The 21,435-nt window shown below is 41.9% G+C and overlaps 1 protein-coding gene across 1 annotated transcript in view; it reads left to right on the forward strand.

The window, feature by feature from the left end:
* The window catches only part of gdpd5b (glycerophosphodiester phosphodiesterase domain containing 5b), a 40,394-nt gene extending 19,227 nt beyond the window's left edge, over positions 1-21,167 (forward strand). Inside the window, 15 exon segments of the mRNA XM_029445705.1 lie at positions 6,179-6,282; positions 8,135-8,228; positions 8,411-8,470; positions 8,763-8,861; positions 9,405-9,498; positions 10,670-10,815; positions 12,618-12,700; positions 14,182-14,332; positions 15,542-15,763; positions 16,360-16,407; positions 16,409-16,518; positions 16,620-16,767; positions 17,864-17,946; positions 19,859-19,971; positions 21,035-21,167. Coding sequence (XP_029301565.1) covers positions 6,179-6,282; positions 8,135-8,228; positions 8,411-8,470; positions 8,763-8,861; positions 9,405-9,498; positions 10,670-10,815; positions 12,618-12,700; positions 14,182-14,332; positions 15,542-15,763; positions 16,360-16,407; positions 16,409-16,518; positions 16,620-16,767; positions 17,864-17,946; positions 19,859-19,971; positions 21,035-21,120 — 1,641 coding nt within the window. The 3' untranslated portion in view covers positions 21,121-21,167.
* The last annotated feature ends 268 nt before the right edge of the window (positions 21,168-21,435 follow it).

The following is a 21,435-nucleotide window of genomic DNA, read 5'->3' on the forward strand; positions in this document are numbered from 1 at the left end:
TAAGTTTATTCACGTACCTCAGCATGTTTGTGTCTTTCTCTTTGACAGCTAATATATTCAGGGTCATCCCACAGCATATTTCCTCTCCAGTGTTGGCGTGCTGGATGGCAGCATACTGAGAGAAGCTGTCATACCTAATTGAATGCATCATTTAATTGTGTGTTCTCTACAAAGGGAATCCTTGTGTTGGCTATCAACACGTACTTTATATGAGATCTACGGATATACAGACATACTGAAGCATAGTTAAATACATGGAGTACATAGCTGAAACATTCAAATGGATTGATTTACATGTTGCTCTACAGACATGTTCAGCATCTCTTAGTAGATTGCCAAAACATTAGTTAGTATATCTCTTCTTTCTGATAACTAATCATGTAATATAGTCAATATGTACTCTAATCCATATAAACTGAGTTTGCAATTCCCAGAGTTATATCGCAGCCAGAAGCAGATAATCAGCCGAGCACAAGAAGTGTTCAGGAAGTTGTCTTCACTGTGTCTCTGTACATGGTGACGCACTGTACATGATGCAAAGACCGTTTCTTCATGCAGTCCTCGCACATGAAGTAACCTGCGTAGAACATGCTTAATGATTTTTTTACTGTCGGCTCATATTGTAGCTCTGCAAAAGAATGCTCTGGTAGAAATGTTTGCTGTTGTTGTTATTGGCTTATAAATCACACAGGCAAGCATGCGGATTGCTAGTGTGTCGGGCCGTGTACTGCTGTTAAGGGAGTCAGAGTTCTTGTTGTGAACTTGTGAATCTGAAAACTGCTATATTTGGTCTGAGATTGATGTACATCGGATTTTCAAGTCAAAGTATATTGTATTGCCATTTACTTTGTTTATTATCGTTGCATTATCGTGCATGTATAATCTGTGCTGTAGAGCAGCTGCTGAGCATGGATAATAATCTTCCTATGGATATGACATGGATCATGGATCGTTGTGTCGTATTGGCATCATCATTAGTGGTTGCTCCTACAGGGAAAAGTAAAGCAAATGCATATCAGAGAAATCTCTGCAGCCAGATTGTCCTGGTTTTAATCAATGGGATTGTCCCAAAGGGCAACATTAGTCCTGTAGTATTTAGAAGTCAGTTTGTTACATACTTCTGTACACTTACCCATTTACTGTAGTTATAGTATATATGATAGCTCCACCCACCTGGCACCCCAAATGACATTCACCGCAAATTACCGTGCCACAGTTAAGTTTATTTGCATGAATTGAATTCAATATTCACTTCTAATAGACCTGATGCTGTGCAGTGTAACACTAATCTTGCACATGGAGCGTAAAAAACAATATTTTGAGCTGTGATCACGTACTGTGAGGAAATATTAGTTAAATGGCTTGATGGTGTCAGCTCAACAAGAAAATTGGTGATATAATTAAAAAGGCCTCCCAGAATTATGTGACGTTTAAAATGTCTGAAGATTACTGCCGTAATAATCCAATAAGCCTATTTAATAAATACAACATTGGCTGCTTTGATTGTAATCCACTGGACTGGACTTGCTGTGAGCCGTTAAAAGTCAAGATGAATACAAACTTCAGGCAGAAAGTTAAAGTCCTGTCTGTTGTTATTGCAAATGCTGCTTTCGTGTCCTGCAATGCGATGGTTCTGAACAGACCGCGCCTGTAAAATGACTTTATATGCACCTTATAAATTAATTTATTTGCTATAACATTCTTTGCTGCTGTCACTTAATTATTTTAAATGTTTCTGAACAAAAGCCAAAGTTGTTGCGCTCTCTGTCTCTGTCTCTCTCTGTGTCTCTCTCTCTCTCTCTCTCTCTCTCTCTCTCTCTCTCTCTCTCTCTCTCTCTCTCTCTCTCTCTCTGTCTCTCTCTCTGTCTCTCTGTCTCTGTCTCTGTCTCTCTGTCTCTCTCTCTGTCTCTCTCTCTGTCTCTCTGTCTCTGTCTCTGTCTCTCTCTCTCTCTCTCTGTCTCTCTCTCTGTCTCTCTCTCTCTCTCTCTGTCTCTGTCTCTGTCTCTCTCTCTGTCTCTGTCTCTCTCTCTGTCTCTCTGTCTCTGTCTCTGTCTCTCTGTCTCTCTCTCTGTCTCTCTCTCTGTCTCTCTGTCTCTGTCTCTGTCTCTCTCTCTCTCTCTCTGTCTCTCTCTCTGTCTCTCTCTCTCTCTCTGTCTCTCTCTCTGTCTCTCTCTCTCTCTCTGTCTCTGTCTCTCTGTCTCTCTCTCTGTCTCTCTGTCTCTGTCTCTCTGTCTCTGTCTCTCTCTCTGTCTCTGTCTCTGTCTCTGTCTCTCTCTCTGTCTCTCTCTCTGTCTCTCTCTCTGTCTCTCTTTCTGTCTCTCTCTCTCTCTCTGTCTCTCTCTCTCTCTGTCTCTCTCTCTGTCTCTCTCTCTGTCTCTCTCTCTGTCTCTCTCTGTCTCTCTCTCTGTCTCTCTCTCTGTCTCTCTCTCTGTCTCTCTCTCTCTGTCTCTGTCTCTCTGTCTCTCTCTCTGTCTCTCTCTCTGTCTCTCTCTCTGTCTCTGTCTCTCTGCTCTCTCTCTCTCTCTGTCTCTCTCTCTCTCTCTCTCTCTGTCTCTCTCTCTGTCTCTCTCTGTCTCTCTCTCTCTGTCTCTCTCTCTGTCTCTCTCTCTCTCTCTCTTTCTCTCTCTATACACACACCTGCTTTTCCCAGATGTTTAAACACTGCTGCAATTTCCTGTGACACGGTGGTGAGTCAGCAATGATATATCAGTGTCACGCTATTTTTAGTGTTTTGTGCAGTCCCATGTCATTTTGCAGGAGAACAACTTTGCAATAGCATAAAAGGATGAACATTATTTGACTCGTAAGCGTTTTATAATCAAATTATCAGATATATTCTAAATAATTGTTTTTATGTCTCTTGCAGATACTTCAGTAGGCAAGTGGAGGATTTAAGGAATGTATGCTTTTTAGGTTTTAATATAACGAGTTTAGACGCTGCAATGAATTTTCCCTTCCATTTTAAGGAGTGGAGTTTATTCTTTTAAGGTTTATCATCTATAACGTTCCTTCTTTTTTTAACATTTTGGGTTTAGGAGGCAGATTTGTTCACTATTTAAGAAAGATATTTAATCTTAACCACTGCCGCTGTCTAGATGACATAACTCAGAGTAGCTACAGAAAGGGTCGAAAAATCATTCCAGATATGTTTGACTGTTTTAATTACAGCTCACCACATTTTCATTTGATCAAAGCTAATTCAATAGCGCTGAATCTTCAAACGGAGAATTTGTCCTATGATGTCTCCAAGGGCCAAACAGCAGAACACTATTCAGAATAATTATTAGCACAATTGTTAGAATACACTGCTCTTCAAACACTCCCAGAGTCCGTTCCATGGCGTGTTGTGCCTGCATAGAATACCAGCCATGCAGAATGGTAATGTGGTGTCATCAGGGCAGCCCAAGTCCTGTCGGCTCGATAAAACTGTGCTGTATGCTAGTTGATGAACAATATGGTTGTATTTTTCAGTTGGATGCAGTTTTTAGTGCATGAAACTGATCATAAGATTGTCATATTCACAAAAGCTACAACGTGAACATCTTAAGTTCATTCTCCTCCCAACAATGCAACATACAGTATACTTGAGACATAAAATAAAGCAACAAAGTAAAACACTAAAAATGCAAAGTTGGAGAGGAGCTCGAGACACGGAAGCCATCTTGCTGCCTTTTCAAATGGGAGATGAAGCAGACACAATTATACATATTTGATGGCAGAATTAATTTACGCCTGCCAATATAGCAGTGTGAGTTAAAGTAAATAGAAAAACCCCTTTAGCATCAGATCTCCGATATGACATTGGGATTCAGTTTATTAGGTGATCCAATTAAAGAGACCATGTAGGTAACTTACTGAACACACCATCACAGCTCTCCCAAGGGCATCTCAGGTCATATCCATCATAATCCAGAGGGGAGGGGGGGGGGGATTAAATGGTTGAACAATGTCTGGTTTCTAGGTAGTCATTTAAGGGCCATGGGGAACAGGGTCAGTGCAGAGATGTCTGTCATACACATACACGTCCTCTCTCAGAAACCATGGTAACCTTTTGTTACTGGAATTGATTTGCAGTGCTGTTTTTCATAAGACGTATCTGAATAAAGGTAAACGTGTTATTGCACTGGACGTTTAATAAGAAAGATAACACATGAAGAGTCAAACAGTATTTGCTTAAGAAAATAATGGCAGAGAATGTTTTCTAATAGACTTTACTTTTAGGATCATTCCCTGCAAAGACAAAAATGTGCAGCCAAATGTATCTGATGTAAGCAAAACTTCTTACATCATGTTTTTTTTGCAACTTCAGAAGCCTGATGTCCAAATAAGAGAGGGGATTGAATCGGCATTCACTCGGGCTTGTTTCCCTTTTTTGTACAACTGATCTCTGTTATGCCCATAAATGAAATATTACATGTTTGTTTTCATCACGATTTCCACTCCAAGTCGGACCCTAGGGTCTGAATGTTGAAATCTGAGAATGCTCTTAACAGTAGCGTGAGGTCAAAACATGACCTCCTAATGCTGCACCGTTTGAAATCATTTCAAGCAGTGGAATTGGATTTTTTCAGAATTTAAAACTCCCATATTTAGAAACAAAGTCACCGGCAATGAGACCAGATATAAAGAGGTCAGACGGACTGTCTTACCTGTGTGTCGCATCAGCTGACTGAGGCGATAATAATCTGATCCTCGGCACACACAACAATGGTGCATTCAAGCTGATCTGCTACGGTTGCTGAGTGTCTTTTATCTTGACACACTACAGTGCATCCAATGTACACGTACGTGTGATTTTGTTTTTCAAGGACATTTAGACGACAACTAACAAATATGGATTGGTCTATTTGGTTTTTCTCGATTTGTTGTGTTGTGTTATAAATTGCCCCTCACTGGGTTCTTGGAGCTCAACGTGACAGTTTTCAAATGGTTTTGTTTTGTTCCGTCCATCAGTCCAAACCCCAAAGATTCTCAATTTATAGTGATCTGGAACAGAAAACGATGCAGAAAAGCAGCAAATCCTCCTTAAGTAGCTGGAACAAGTTAATCTTTTGCATTTTTGCTTCGTTAATCAATTACCTTAATGCATTAGCAAATAAAGGACGAAATAATGGGTTGGGCCCGAAACAACATTGATGTAATATAAATACATATTTACTGTTTATCCAAATATGTCAAAGTACTGTGCATTCCTAAGTACGTGCTAGATCGACACTTGACTTCTATAACGACTACAATTACAGTCGACCGTTTGACAAACAGATTCTTTTGAGAAAATGTGCAGTTTGTTCCGATTTATCTAGAATCCAAGTCACTGAACAAGCCGAACTGCTATCTGAACAACGTAATCAAAATGTGTGTGTGTGGTTTCTCACACCCTGTCACTTCATGTGTTCACTGGCGTCTGATGATGATGATGATGATGATTTATTACTCTTTAACCTCGAGACTTTATTCTTTCAACACTGTGTATGCACGTGTCACCTAAGGGTTATCAGCACATTTAAGTCGGCCAACACCGCTGCCTATCGGTTCCTTCTGGTGCACTGAGGTTTCTTTTAAATGATGAGCAATTTTCTGCTTTTATGGAAAGGTCATAACTTTCTTGTCTGAGTCGCAGCAAAAGTGTGGCTGTGCTTTTTTAAAAATACACCGAGAGAGATGGAGATAAGCATGCCTGGTTGCATGTATCCTCCTGAGTATGACCTTAGAGGAGTGTTTGTCTGTCTGTATATGAAGATGTAGCCAATTTAATATCTTCCATAGTACAAAAGTGCATGACTGATGAGGACAGTAATTAGTCGGCTTGCTAAAGTTATTAAAAGTAATTCCTCGATGATGAGCAAAGTGTTTAAGGGAATACTCTCTGCAGAGGTCAGCAGCCAGCTTGACGCCATGTGTTGGTTTGTTTGTAGAAAGTTTACTTCTAATGAGCCGCTTTCCAAAGATCTTCTGGAAAAGTTGAAGTTGTGCTTGTCAAGCCCAGTTATACAAATCCATCACACAGACACTTTGCATAATAGCTTTGTGCCAACAAATTCAGAATCGGGTCATTATATTTGTTACTTTTTGTTTTGGCAGCATGCATAACTGTTTTGCAGTAACTCGTGTTTCTTTTGTCAATTCTATTTAAACGGTTGATCCACAGAAATAATGACATCATTTCTTGTGTGTGCAGTGGGAGCTGCTGTGGTCCCTCATCCTCCTCTTTACCTTCTGTCTACTGCTGGTCTGGTTCTACTTCTGGTGGGAGGCACATAACGACTACAATGAATTCAACTGGTGAGTACACAAACAAACCGAGTGCTCCTGTGTGTTGTCGGGTCAAACTGGAGCCAGACGCTTGTCACCATATTGTTTCGGCTGTAAATAAATTCTATCCCTGCTTGTTGATTTCCTAAATCGGCATTTTTAATCCGTCCTCTGCCTTTATAATCTGAGCAAAGACCACCCAGCCCTCCACAGATTACACCATTACATAACAGATGGCTCGCCCAACATTTCCTATACTGTAAATGACTCTTCCCCGTGCCGCTTTTGTGGCCACAAGTTTATGTGACTGAAAACACTATAAGCTACCAAAGTTGTAAGTGGAATTCATCTCTTTTCATGTGCATGTTGTTATGCAAAACCACAGTAAGTAATCATGATGTCATACAAAAAGAAATAAACGGAAATAAATGATCAAACCCCCTTTGTCGATAAAGTTTCAGCATCCTACATACATTAATTCATTTGTGTTTTTGTACATGTTGTAGTACAACATGGTAAGACTGGCTGTGTCCCATAATGTCACATACCCTGGTCTTTCTCTCCAGCTACCCCCCCCCCCCTTCTCCTCCTGCTCTCAGTAACCTCTGCAATGTCACGTTTTCCTCTTCTTATAATCTGTTCCCTTCCGTACCCTCTTCTCACATTCATTTCCCAATGACATATCCCGATCCCCCTTTCCTTCTCTCATTTAACTTTCAACATCATTTTCTCTGTGTATATTTCTCACCCCCGTTCACTTTTATCAGCTCCAAGTGTACATTTATCTCTGGATGTCAGTTATGGTGGTCAGACATTTGCCTTTCCTTTCTAATGGGAAGTGTACACATGTCCTGCCTTTTTTTCCTTCCTGCTTTTTGTGGGGTATCCACAGATAATCGCAGAGCTGACATCCCTGCCCTTATGTGTTCTAGTGATTTAGTAGCAGGGAGTGTCCCTGTCCATCTGCAGTATAAATGTATTCACAAAGGGCTAGGAGCATCAGCGCTAAGTGACCCTGCTGTGGCTCCGTGCCACTAGAATCATGATAAGGCTTTCAAGGTAATTAGTTCTAAAGGAACTAGCTGCCATGTCGCAGTACACATGGGCACACTCAGACACTTGTCTTTGCTCTGCAGATGTGAACCTATTGATACACACGCTGCGCAGCGCAGAGCAACATGGATAAATTATTATTATTTACAACTATGTCTGTCTGCAAAAAAACAACAGCTGACAGGCTGTAATCACTAGAAGACAGATAACCAGCCTGCACTTGTGCACTTCCAATAAGACAGAAACCAGCAGTCGGTCGTTTTCCACCCATCCATTAATAATACAATCTCTTTGGTCTGATTTCTCACTGTAACCCAACAATGCTGTCTGCGGTCGGTCACTGGGGGCTGCCGTCTTTGATGTGTCTTTGTTGTTTGTTAGCTTTATTGCAGCAATAAAGCTTGAGGGTTCGTGATTGGTGCCTGCATGCAAGTTGGAGACCTTTTGAAACCACAACAGTCTAGTTTTCCAGTCACTCACAGGGCTTTTGTTTTGTTTGTGTCCTTGTTTTGTCTCTTACCTGTCTTGCAGATCCATTGTAAACGGGTAATGTTTAGACCTGTAAACTCACGCTATCTAAAGAAAGCCTGCATATATCAACCTTTTCAGACTGTAATTGTCTATATGAAATAGTGTCACTCTTTAATCCAATTTAAAAGACATTATTTCATTTGAAGGAAGTCAAATTTGCAAACAATGCTTCTAAAGACTGCAAAAAGGTGCACGCATTTACATACTCGCTTCTCCCAAGCATTCACACCTGTTAGTAATGATGAATACAGTTGAGCTCTTAGTATAAGATTTGTTATCCGCTCTTTATTTCCTGCAGGTTCCTCTACAACCGCTCTGGGGAGTGGAGTGATGGCACTGTTCCCATCCTGGCCACCACCGCGGCTGGCTTCACCTACATTGCATTTTTAATGGTCAGTCCTACACCAAGTATAAAACGCACATAACGTAACATAACATCATAATGCCTCGGTAGTGATTGAATTGATCGCATGTGTTGCCAGACGTACTAACAGGACCATGGTAATGTTTAGATATGTGAAGCAGCAGACGGAGTTTGTGAAAGTTGTACTTATGTGTGCGTTTCTCTTTTCAGGTTTTAGCACTTTGCCACATTGCACTTGGTCAACAATTGAATTTGCACTGGCTACATAAGGTAATGTGTGTGTGCGTGTGTGTGTGTGTGTGTGTGTGTGTGCGTGTGTGTATGCAAAAAGGGGGTGGGTGAGTTTTACATACGTGTGTTTCTACAGTAATCTGTTGGCTTGGTGCCTGCATGTGTGCTCATTCATTGCTGATCAGCTGAACTTGTCCTGAACTTGCAGTTTGGATCATGTTGTCCCAGGAGTGTTGTGAACGCCCAGGAAATTACTTAACGTGCGTGTGTGTGAGCGCATTTATCCAAAGTGACAGCCCCTCTGATTTTCTGTTTCTCTCTGTCTACGCAGATAGGAGTGAGTGCTGCCCTGCTCACCACAATTGTTGGGGTGATATCTGTCAATCAAGCATGGGGACAAGAGTGGGATGTCATCCCCATCTCCCTGCAGGTCAGCAGACTGAAACGCAGTACAAACCCCAAAGCCACTTTTGACAGCTTGACATCATTGCTTATTCTAAGTGTATATATTTGTTGTTGTTTTTTTTATTTTCTTCTCTTACAAAAAATACCCTTTGTCCTGGTGAGCAGAAACTCAATCTGCATTTATCCTACTAACAATTAACAGCTAAACGATATCCAAGGAGTTGTGAGAAGCTTATAATTAGTGTGTCCCTGTGAGATTTTTGCACCACCAACAAAGTGTGATTTTGAAGTGGACGCGCAATTCCACTGAAACTGATGCCATTATTATTGAATGTCTCTACAAATTATAGCTATTATCTCTGAATGGTGTTACACATGTCTTAACCCCAGATAATGTCTGTAATTCCATGCCTCTCTGTCTTTGTTCCTCTTCTCTTTCGCTGACTGTCTTCTCTCTTAAACCCTGATTCTATTCCCCTTACCTTTTTTTCCTTCCATTTCTCTATATCCTCTTTCTTCAGTGTCATACCTTTTTATTCTCCCCACTGTCCCTCACATCTCTGTCCAGGCCACAGGTCCGTTCCTGCACATAGGGGCTCTTGCTGCGGTCACATCGCTGTCTTGGATTGTGGCTGGACAGGTCGCCCGCTCGGAAAAAACAAGTACGCTTACTTCTGCAACACAGAATACAAGTTACTCTGACCTGCCTTACCCGTCTGCCACACACGCATACACTCACAGGACGAGTGGTGAATGATTAACACTATGTAGACAGAGGGCAGGACCTCCACCCAGGGTGTCGGAGATAACGAACATTCCTACAAGCTCATGTGATGTTTTCCACTCTGGACACCTTGGATTGTTTTCTCCTCGAGTACAGGAGTCTTTCTGGGGATTAGCAGAATATAGAATAGAATTGAAAGTCAGTGTCATTAATCACCACTATTACTGTCTTCTGAAGAAAGTATAGCCTGATGGCAATATTGATTATATAAATGCAGTCAGTCACGTAAATCTTAAAATGTCTTTTTTTATGACTGACCTCAAATTGGACAAGGCAGTTTGTACTGTGGGAGACATTTAACATAATAAAAGTCCTCGATACATTTTAGGTTCTGCTTTCAGGAGACTTAATGAGATGGAAAGGTCTAGGCCAAACTTAAGCATCTCTGCTGTAACACAGTGTCTGAATACCAAAGAGTGTGCGTGCGTGTGCGTGCGCGGGCTGCGAGTCTCCCGTTCGTAACAAGAGTTGTTCGCTCAACCCCACCCCGACCTTGAAACAAATACGTGCGAAGCGTGTACACATGTGTGTGTATCTTGCACTGAGGTGGATGCAGAGGAAAGTGATGTCCATGTTGTTTGCCACTATATGTAGCTATAAACCGTACTGAACACCTCTTTAAAAACTAAGACTCCTGGACCATCTAAAATGTTTCTCTTTTGTTCAAATCAGAACATAACTTATTTAAAATCACTGTTTTCTCATGAATGTCAGTGCTGCAGCTTTTATGAGTTAATGCGTAGGATGTTTATTGAAAGACACAAACATGGCATATGAACTGCATTAGTCACTCAGGTGAAGCATTTTAATGTCTAACTAAAGTGGAATGTCTGTCTGTATGTCTTGATTTTCTATAACCATCCGATCAACTTCACGCTTGGCAGGTATTTTGCTATATACCGTGTGTGTGTTTATGGTAAGCTAAGCGAACTGACTGGTGTAGCTCGATCTTTACCGTACAGACAAATCAAATCTGCATATTTTCCAAACGTTCCTTCAAACTGTAATTACATCATGGCTAACAGTTGTGACTATCGTCTGTCTTCTAGTGTTCCAGGTGGTGGTTGTGCTGCTGTATCTTAGCGTGTTACTGGGACTCTACGTGGTGCCGCTGTACATCACCTCCCCATGCATCATGGACCCCACCACCCTCAAACAACGGCCTGAAGTCATTGGCCACCAGGGAGCCCCCATGGTGAGTCATCTGATCTCTATTATAAATCTGAACGTGGTAATATGAAACGGGCCACTTTAAACAAATTGTATTACATATGCTTTCACACTGCCACACACTTTTAGCTACCTGGTATTGACTTCAGAGGGTTAACATTAGCAATGTTGATAACACTGAGCCACTTAGTATATGAAGCCTTTAATCCAGAGTGTTGAAAGATTCTGGTTTGGAGAAGGAAGAAGAACAACTGTGCTGCCCTTAAAGTTATTTGTTCCCCTTGTTTTTCATTCATTTTTCTTCCTCTGCACTACCCAGAGCTATTCTAGTCTATTAATGACCTTGGTGTGCAACTGAAAATAGTCCACAAACACAACCCAGTGGGAGCCTTGAGCTCTCGCTGCCTGATGAATGGCAGGGATATATTTTCTGCAGGATCTGTGTAGTTCTGCCTGGCCAAGACAAAGACTTGGTTAACTTGTTGTGAAGGAAAATCGATTTAGTGATGATCAGATCCACTGATGTCTCTTAAGATGATTTCTTTTACACCATCTCGCTCACAGCTCAGATTTCAGACTCCACTACAATGTTAAAAAGCCTGTTGGAGCCTGTTAGTTAAGTATGCATCAGTAGGCCATGTTAACATCTGATTCATGCACATTTTAGCTTTTTTATATTTGAGTTATGTGCTTGGATTAACGTTATCGCTTCCTGAAGAAGGATTTATGTACTTGGCACAATGTCAGGCTCAGTATTATGCAACACAGGAGGATTCCTGGTAATAACAGTTACTCACAAGATCCAAAACGCAACCTGCTCTCTGTGGTATTTGTGTAAAGCGATCGATCGTCAATGTGGAATCTAAAATTAGGAGCGGCTCTGCGAGGTTGTGAGAAACTCCGTCACATGACTGGACTCTGTTTCCCAGAAGATCTCTGTGTTCATTACAGCATTATTCATTTCCTGTCAGGAGCTTTACTCACAAGGTCTCAAAGGAAAAGGTTTTCTCATAAGGGATGTTTAATCCATTAACGTAGTATTAGTCATAACCTTGAACTGACGAGTTGAAGAGCAATCCACAACGCTGCTCATTTTACAACATTCATTTGTGTTCAGAGGAAGGGGTCTGTTTCCACATGCATCTGTGATGCACCACATTCATGTTCAAAGTGTAAGATGTGCCAGAATTTAAACTTAAAACAATTAACTAACTTTACCAACAGCATGTGAAGAGGAACAGTGTTGACGTGTTGTGTTGCAGAGATATCTACTGCAGTTAGCATGCTAACTGACTAGCTCCGCTCCGTCTTGTAATACCACGTGTTCCTCTAGAGGCGATAGTGAGTCACTGTAGCACCAGTCGGACCTCAGGCACAATACATCCATGGTCAGGCAGCTATGTATTTTTTCTCTTTGTACTGACTCTCTTGTAAATATTACAGCCATGTTCGGTGTCTGTTTCATAGTTTGTTTACTGGATTACATTCAAAGTGGCAGAAACTAGAAAACCACCCGCACCACCTCGCTTCGTTAGTTAGCAGTTAGCTTGAGTTCAGCCACAGCACCGGGGAACTGCAGACCCCTTGTATTGTAGAATACAGTTAATACGCCAAACTACAACTAAAATATGAACATTAGGAGATTATATGGACCCAGTTTAGAGGTGAAATACTGCCCCCGATTTCTTTGGAGCAGGTGGCTCAGAATTACACATTAAACCTTTAAACATAACCTACTTGATACAGTTGTTATTAATTAACACTTATCATTTGTGTTTCATTGTTTCAGGAATACATGTAATTGTTATGCGTTTGTCTTTACACCAGCTTGCTCCAGAGAACACACTGTGGTCTTTCCAGCGTGCTCTGCAGATGAACGCCACTGGGTTGGAAGCTGATGTCGCTATCAGGTACACACACACACACACACACACACACACACACACACACACACACACACACACACTCAATACAGCAGAATGACAAAGCCAAACAAATGAGGGGTTATTTACTAGATTCTGCCTCGCTGTTTGGTTTATGGAAGCACTAAGAGGCAAGTAAGAAAACAAAGTTCTTGTGAATCAAGTCTGATCTATATGATTTTCTCTTCTGTGTTTATAAATTAAGAACAGGTGAGGAAAGAGGTTTTGCCAGCAAATTCTTTCAAAGTAAAAAAATAAAAAAAGAATCATCTGAGATGGGTGGGGGAAGTTCACCACTGCCCCATAGATAGATTGCTTAGTTCTTTCAGTAAGATGTCACTCCCTGATGTTCCAGTTATGTGTTAATTACAGACTATGTTTAAAACAAGCAAAGGAAGTGTCTGAGGGTGTTACGTGAGTGCATGAATGTGAGTGGGGGCTTGTAAATATTACAAAAGGGGGGAAGCAAAAGTATATCGTAAAGTAACGTTGACGTAGTAAATAACAATACAAACGTATACTTTGGATACTTTCTACAACGGTCACAGGACTGCAGCGAAGCAACACCAGATCAGTCTATCAGCAGGCTGTATATAGAGGCCATGACATAACCAACATAATGGGAGGTGACAGGCTGCCTTCATAGAGACGCACTTGGAGGAAGAAGAGAAAGTGGGGGGTGGGTACAGCACGGCCATGGTATATGATGGATAGGGTCTGTGCATGTCTACTCATGCATGTGCAGGGTTGGAGCATCATTGTGTAGAGATGGGGGAAGTGTGGCTTTGGTGGTGCAGGTTGTGCGTTTGTGAGTCAGAGTTTTATTTTGTTGTGTGTTTACGGTTATTTTCAATTAGTCTTTCATCTTAATTAGCTGCAGACGTTTTTCTGTGTTAGGCGTGCGTGTGTGCGCATGTACAGTGCTGTGAGAGGTGACTGGGCGTGTGATTAGTGCAGCCTGCTGACAGGTGAGATCCTGACTGTGCTGAGTAATTACACTTGATGACAGCCAGAGCGCCAGTGAGACTCCACTCCTGCAGCAGATCACACACACACACACACACACACACACACACACACACACACACACACACACACACACACACACACACATCTATATCTACACAGGAAAGGCATTCTTGTTCTGCAAAGAATTTGAATAGCAAATATTGAGAAAAGGGAGGGTTTTTTCTTTACTCTTGTCTTGTTTCTATTGGATAACAAACGAGAGAAGTCATTTGGTGTTTGAATATTGAGCAGCGGCATTTAAAAAAATAAAACAAACCTCACATTTGGGCCAAACTCTAGTCTTGGCTTGTCTCCTCTACTCTCCCTATCTCCTCAGTTCATGTTGGATGTGATTTTAAGAGCTAATCCTTCTAACCAGTCCTGTCTCTTCTATATAACTGTCATTTTGAAATGGTTTATTCCTGTTGCCTCCTAACTCTGCTCCCACCTCTGATCATCAGTGTGGATGGAGTACCTTTCCTGATGCATGACCGCACCCTGCGCAGGACCACGGACATAGAGAAGGTTTTCCCGGACAGACAAATGGAAGACGCCTCGTACTTCAACTGGACAGATCTGCAGCAACTCAACGCAGGACAGTGGTTCCTGAAGGTAGTTATTGGCTGCTGATGACATTACAGCGTTGTTAACAGTGTGACGTTGTGCAGTGATGTGTGATAAAGGTCATTAGCCCCTTGAGTCATAAGTACGCTGGTTTCATCTAAAATCTGAGATCCATGTAATGCTTTAGAGAGGCTCTCCTGTATGCAGAGTGGATCAGGGTCAACTAGTGCTTCAAAATAATAGTCTGTTTCCACCTTGACGTTCTGGTGGGATAAAAGGGATGACAAACAACCCATGAGAGTTGTGTATAAATGCTGCCTATTCTGGTACCCAATTATTCTGTCCTGCATATCATATTGCACTAATCTACAAGAAATGGAAAAATGAGCTGCCAATGTGTTCTTGTGTAGCCATTACCTGCATGTTGCAAATGCATTTATTATCTTCACATTCTCTAGGGAAGAGAAGCCGCATAAATTTGGCCAAGATGCAGTGATGTAGAAACATTGCTTTCCGTGCACTGTGCAACTAAAGTCCGTCCGTCCCCCCCCAGTCAAGTATTTGTTCACTATATCTGTCTACTCACTCCAAAGCTGCTAATGCAAGTGTTCCTTGTTTCTTCTAATCTGTAGTTTAGTTTCTAAAGGAAGGTTTTAAACTAATGTGTTTAGTTAAACATTTCCTTCTGAACCTTATATTTCCTGATTAGATTGCTGTGCAAAGACACTTGGCTGTGATGCGTCCGCTAACGTCAGTATTTGTGTTTAGAATCTGCGTTGTTTTCAGCACTCGCCCTCTCAGTCTGTCTACATTGCATGTGAGCACATTGTGGGTGGAGGTTGCGTTCCATGAACAGCCTTATTACTTCTAGTCTGATTTCTACATGTATATTCCCAAACATGTCCACGTCTGTCCTGATTGTATAATAAAAGTGTCAATAAAAGGACAACGTGTCTTTTAGTCAGGAAAGTGAAGTAAAGCACACCATGGAAGACTTGAATAAGAAGCATCTGATCTTCTTCCCCCGTGTGCTTTGACAAGGAGAGAGGGAGCAGTGAAGCGAGAAAGGATGTGAAGGAAATGCGGAAAAATATTCCACTATTTTCTTTTTTGCTGTAGGTGTCCACATGCGGTTATTTTGTTCAAAGTAAAAAGGATTATGAATGCATTACCATGTTGTAAATGTATTTTAAACTGCAATAAACACTTAAATCTGTGATCTTCATCCTCATGCTGCTCTGTACCCTGTGCTTTCAGGATGACCCTTTCTGGACAGTGCGCAACCTGTCCCCACATGAAGTGCATCTGATTGCCAACCAGAGTGTGTGCAGCCTTGAGCAACTTCTAAAGCTGGCTTCCTATCATAACAGCACAGTGGTCTTCCGGCTGAGGAGACCTCCTCCGGAGCACCCCTGCTACGACAGCTGGATCAATGATACACTGCATGCTGTGCAGGAATCTGGGATTCCTCAGAGCCTGGTAAGTCGAAATGTTACACAGCATTACAATTGTGTGAAAAGTGAAGTAAATGTGGAAGGGCCTTAAACGTGCATCCTCTCTAATATCCAGCAGGGGCGACTCCACTCGCTGCAAAAAGAAGTGTGTGAGAAAATGACGCTCCTTCTCACTTGATTAGTTACTTCATTAAACGTTTTCCACATGAGTTTATGTTCTATCACTAGTTTCAAGTCTTTGACAATACAGCAGGATGTTCGTTTTGTAAATGATCGTCCCCATTTATAGTAAAATAGACGATAAAGCAGGGTATCCAAGATGGCTACGGCCAAAACCTGAAACTCCAGGCTTCAAAACCGTAATCCACAAATGAATGGGTGACATCACTGTGACTACGTCCACTTCTTATATGCTGTACAGTCAAAGGTTTTAACCCTAGCTATGTATTCTAAACATGATTGGTTACAATGTGAATTCTTTGAATGTAATTACTCTATGGGCAACACGTTTTCCTTATTCTATTCATGTGCATTTAGACCTTGTAACTTCATTAATGTTGATGACACACAGTTTAATTGAGACGAGTGTAACTGCAGTCCTGTGTATTGTGCTGTGTGCAGGTGATGTGGACTCCAGATGAACACAGAGCTCAGGTGAGACAGCTGGCACCCAGGTCTGATACAAACTTCAGTGGAGAAACGGAGTCTTCAAAATCTCCATCAGTACGGCATCAGCAGGCTGCTGCTCAGATACAACCAGGCCAGCACACGGGAAATCGGGTAGGAACACACGCAAACCTGATCCTGTTATCAGATTGGCACCGTATTTATATTTATAAGTGTGTGTGTGTGTGTGTGTGTGTGTGTGTGATTGCTTTCAGAAACTTCTCCCAGAGCAACATCAAAATCACCCTTTACACCATCAACGAGCCCTGGCTGTACTCTGTGCTCTGGTGCAGCGGGGTGTCTTCAGTTTCCTCAGAGGCCTCACATATCCTTAAAAAGGTGCCTTACCCCATCTGGCTCATGGTAAGAACCGATGACATACTGTTTAACCTTGCAGGTATCCCTAAGCAATCACGCTCTGTTGTTTTGAAAAACGTCTTTGTTTTCTTGCGGGTAAAGTTTGAGCTTTTCTGATCTGTTACCAAGATCTGCTAGGAAACATTTAAAACAAGTGTAACAGCTTTCATGAACTGCTTTATATGTTGAATCGGTGTATTAGATGAAAACCCGTCTCCTCTCCGTCCAGCTGCTTCACCTCGGCACGACTACGCTAGATTTTAACAGGCGAACGCCTTCAAGGGAGCCTAGCTTTCACCTGAACTCATTAAGTCTGTAGACTCCCTGCAGCGAGCATGCTCTCCTCTTTAACACTCATTCGAGGTCTCAGCACAATAGAAAGACGTGCATCATCACTGTAGTGCATCCTGTAGTGCATGACTCGTGCTTTTCTAGTTCATTCGTAGCACCCACACTGCTCCTCTCTGGTATCATTTCTCCCGCCTCAGCTGTGCAGCGTGCCAGCCGGTTCACCCCGTCTGGTAGCACCATATGGGGACTCTGCATGTGGACGTGGCCCCGGCCCCCTGCTGTGGTTCAGGGAGAGTTTAAGCTGCCGGTGCATCTGCAGTGTTGTCTGTTAGTGTCAACTGTTAATCCAAATCAAATGAAATCTGCCATTAAAGTCAATGTATGACCAGTAAAAGTGCTTCACCCCTGACGAGTCAGATTGGATTATGTCTGACAAAAGAAAACACATTTTTTACTTTTAGCTGTTTCCGGGTTTGTTATTGTGTCTAACAACGTTTTGCTCAAGGAGAAATCTCTTACACAGGTTTTGCAGGTTAAGTTACTGAAGTTACTGTTAAAGTGCATTGTCTTTTGAACACATTCACAAGATTGCACATCTTAAGGAAGTGCACAATTCCAACACTTCCCATTTTGTTTATCATGGATTTATTCAAAGAGAGATCAAAGTGTGTTTATGTGCAGAAGTGATGTTTGGATGTTGCCGCTCGTATACGAGATCGTATCGTTGACATAATGCGCCACCCAGTGGTGGATTCTGCCATTAACGTGTGTGTGTGTGTGTGTGTGTGTGTGTGTGTGTGTGTGTTTCCAGAGACCAGATGAGTACTGCCTGATGTGGGTGTCTGTGGACCTCATCTCCTTTGCTGTAGTCATAGGAATATTCATTTTCCAGAAGTAAGTACACTTGATAGAACTGTAGTTAAAGTCAACATAGTGAGTTCTTACACGAGACTTAATCTTCATTGTTCTGCTGGTGTATGAGGAGGAAACTAAACGCTTATCTTTTTTCTTTTTCTTTTGTGTGCGTCTCTCCTGTTGTGCTCTTTCACTAATTACTGCTAATTAACAAGCGCCAGTCACTTGCATCCCTATTCAATGCGTCACACTTTACATCGGTAGACATCTCTCTGTCTGGAACGCATCATTAACATAACAGCTCTTACATATTTATGCTGTTCCCTTGTGTTTTCATCTCTTTAAATATTTAGCCAGAAGTGACCTTTAGAGGATATGCTGAATGGAACACATTAGTGTGTTTCTAAACTGTAATGATGTATTTGTGCTGTTCTCTGCCCCCGCACCTCTCTTAGCTATAATGTGTAAACCCTTCACACCCTCCAGTATTTCTTCTTTCTGTTGAAGACAGTGGGTTTGTTTGTTTCTGTGACGACTCCAGAGACAGATGGTCTGTCCTCCTGCCGCCTGTCGGATGAAGGGCAGATATCTCACCTTATTTTTTATTTATTTTTAATGGTCCGGTGCGGGTTCGCTCTGCTTAGCCGAGCTCTTCAGTAGCTTCTGCTGGCTTTTAAACTGACCTCTCTTGTCTCCCGCCTTCTTTTGTCCTTTTTTATCCTCCCGCCTCTTCCTCGTCCTCTCTCCTCTGCCTGATGTGCATGCTCTTCTCCTCCTCTGCTGCATTCTGGCATCTTCTCTCAGCTATCACACGATCAGGTAACTGGGTCACCTCTCCTGACCCAAAGTCTTCTCTTCTTTCACCATCTTTATCCATCGTTCTTTTGGTTTTTTTGCATTCTCTTTTTTCCATTTTTTGTCACTCTTTATTATGAAATGAAGTCCATCATATCTTTCTCTCTAACTTCTATTGTCTTTCTATATTTTTCTCTGTCACCTGAATCGTTGTTCTGCACTGCTGCCACTTTCCTCCAAAGGGAGGAGCTCACATCTTTATCCCTGTGGGCTAAATAAAATGAATGCTATTTATCCACATCATTACGACTCCAATGACATTTAAAATGTATTCTCCAATCTTATTAAGCCAAATGACTAAACGTCCAAAATGAAGTACGCATTCTGCATTTATCAGGGGAAGTTTCTCAAGATTGGCTTTTATTGATGCTGATGAACTAAGCGCTTGCTTGTTTGCATCTCTGTTTCTGTGCGTTGAGTCACAGTTCATTGACTAATGCTCGTCGGTTAAGTTAATTGAAACAAAGGCTGCTTTCATTAAAGCAAGGCCGCGGTTTTCACAAACAGGAAATGTGAAAATCCCTTTGATTGATTGGACCGTTTGACCTCTTACTGCACAAAACATCCATTTATTAACAAATGATTCAGCATTAATGGATGACATTACATTTGTAACTACGTGAGGATACACGCCTGCCAAAGGTATTGCTCACAACCTGGCAACAGAAAAGGTCTTATTGATTACCTGAGTTATGAAGTGATTAGTTGCAACATAAACACTTTAATAAAGGGTGCCTTATCAAAACGTGTCGCATATTTTAGTGCTCATTTTAAAAACTCTTGATATAATAAGAAGCAAATGTTTTGTGCCAGCCCTAAACTGTCTTCTATATCCTGCATTTATATGCTCTAACTTCATTTTGTTTAGAGAGGAAGTCTCCTTTTAAACCAAATCATCAGATGAAACAAACTGTAGCTGCAATTCAGGAATCTGTTCGTTCAAAGAAGAACTAATTAAACAGATTTGTTTATGTAAGACATGTACAGTAACTCCATAAGTTTTCCTCTACGGACCAGAAGTTGACCAGAGGCAGCTTTTATTAGCGATGTCGTTATTGTCCCGAGCAGACCTCTGACCTCCCTTGTGACCCCGCAGGTATCGGATGAGCGGTATGCGCAGCTACAACCCTGAACAGATCATGCTGAGCGCTGCGGTCAGGAGGTCCAGCAGAGACCTCAGCGTCATGAAGGAGAAACTGATCTTCTCTGGTAAGACCCTCACACGGACACCAGAGGGAAGTGTATACGTGTGTCACTCCTGGATGTTTTGTATTGTGTTGTTGTTGTTGTTCGTCCTGAACTCGGAAACAAATTCCTCTCTTTGTATTTAACATTTAATTATCTGTTAACTTTAAAGATGAGGAATGAGCCATTTTGAGTTTCAGGTGCCCAGCTAGCATGTTTCTGCATCCCAGCATGCATCTGTCTGAGTGTCTGTGAATGTTCTCGCTCCTCCTCTTCCACTTCCTCTCTTCCCTGTTGAAGGTCAACCCCAGTAGCAGCCTGTGTGATGTGCACCACCTACTGTCCATGCTACCACCTCCTCCGCCAGCAGTGACTTCTTCCTTTTTATTCCATGCATCCATTGCATCCCTCGTTACCTGCCACTTCTCTGCCTACTATGCCCTTCTCCCCTTCATCCATCCATCCATCCCTTCATGCACCAAACCTCCCCCACTACTTTCCCACTGGAGACTACGTCATGTGTAGGGGAGCTTATAGACGCCCCAGTCTGTCTAGACAGCCTCTAGTGCTGGGGGTCAAAGGTAAGTCGTATCCGTGGCAGCTCTTTGAGGCTCTTCATCATTTCCCCATTGTTTCATTCACCTTTTCACTCGATCACTGCTTTATCTTCTATTTTCATATTGTTTTTGACCAAAGCTTAGTGTTTTCCACGACACAACTAGGCCTTATACATTATTGATGACTATATTATATATTATCCATAGAAACTTTGAACGAGTGAAATTCATTTTTAACTTTGTTTGTGCATTTGTTTTTGGAAAATGAATTACACTCAAAATACAAGTGTAGGAAGATGGAGAGGGAGTCTGTAACCATAACTACAAAAAGAACAATTACACTTATGGATAGTGAAAATCTGCCAACACGATATTCTCACATGCATTATTAACCTGATGTCAATATTTCATTTTTTAAATAACAGTTTTGGTCAATTTTGGTTTATTGCTGCGCCCCTATTTTAAAGTGACGGTAGTGCACGCTATCATCCAGTACACTGACTTTTTATTTATCATTTGGCGCCCTCTAGAGGTGGGGAATGGAGTCGGCAGTGCTGAGGAGCTGTACGAAGACAATGGCTACGACTACTACACCAATCAGGGCATTAGTCAGTGATCGGGACTCGGCCCGTGTGAATCTGCTGCAGCGTGACGGAGACGACAACGCTCTGTGTTCACATCCTGTTCCAGTCGGTGTGAAGTCTGAGCTCCTCCTCTGTCCTACTGATGAACTGACGGACTGCTGTATCTGATGGAGAAAACAACCAGTTGCTTTGTGTACATTCTGTAAATAGTTTTGTGTTTGCTTGTCAGACATACTGTATATCAAACGGGACTGCACGCACTTTTTATTAATGGGATTCGCCAAATCTGTGGCCGCCTCTCTCGCATCTGAATGTCCCGAGAGGCCCCCCCTTTTGAGTTACAAACG

Source organism: Cottoperca gobio, chromosome 13, assembly GCF_900634415.1.
Source record: "Cottoperca gobio chromosome 13, fCotGob3.1, whole genome shotgun sequence".
NCBI classification, from domain to species: Eukaryota; Metazoa; Chordata; class Actinopteri; order Perciformes; family Bovichtidae; genus Cottoperca; species Cottoperca gobio.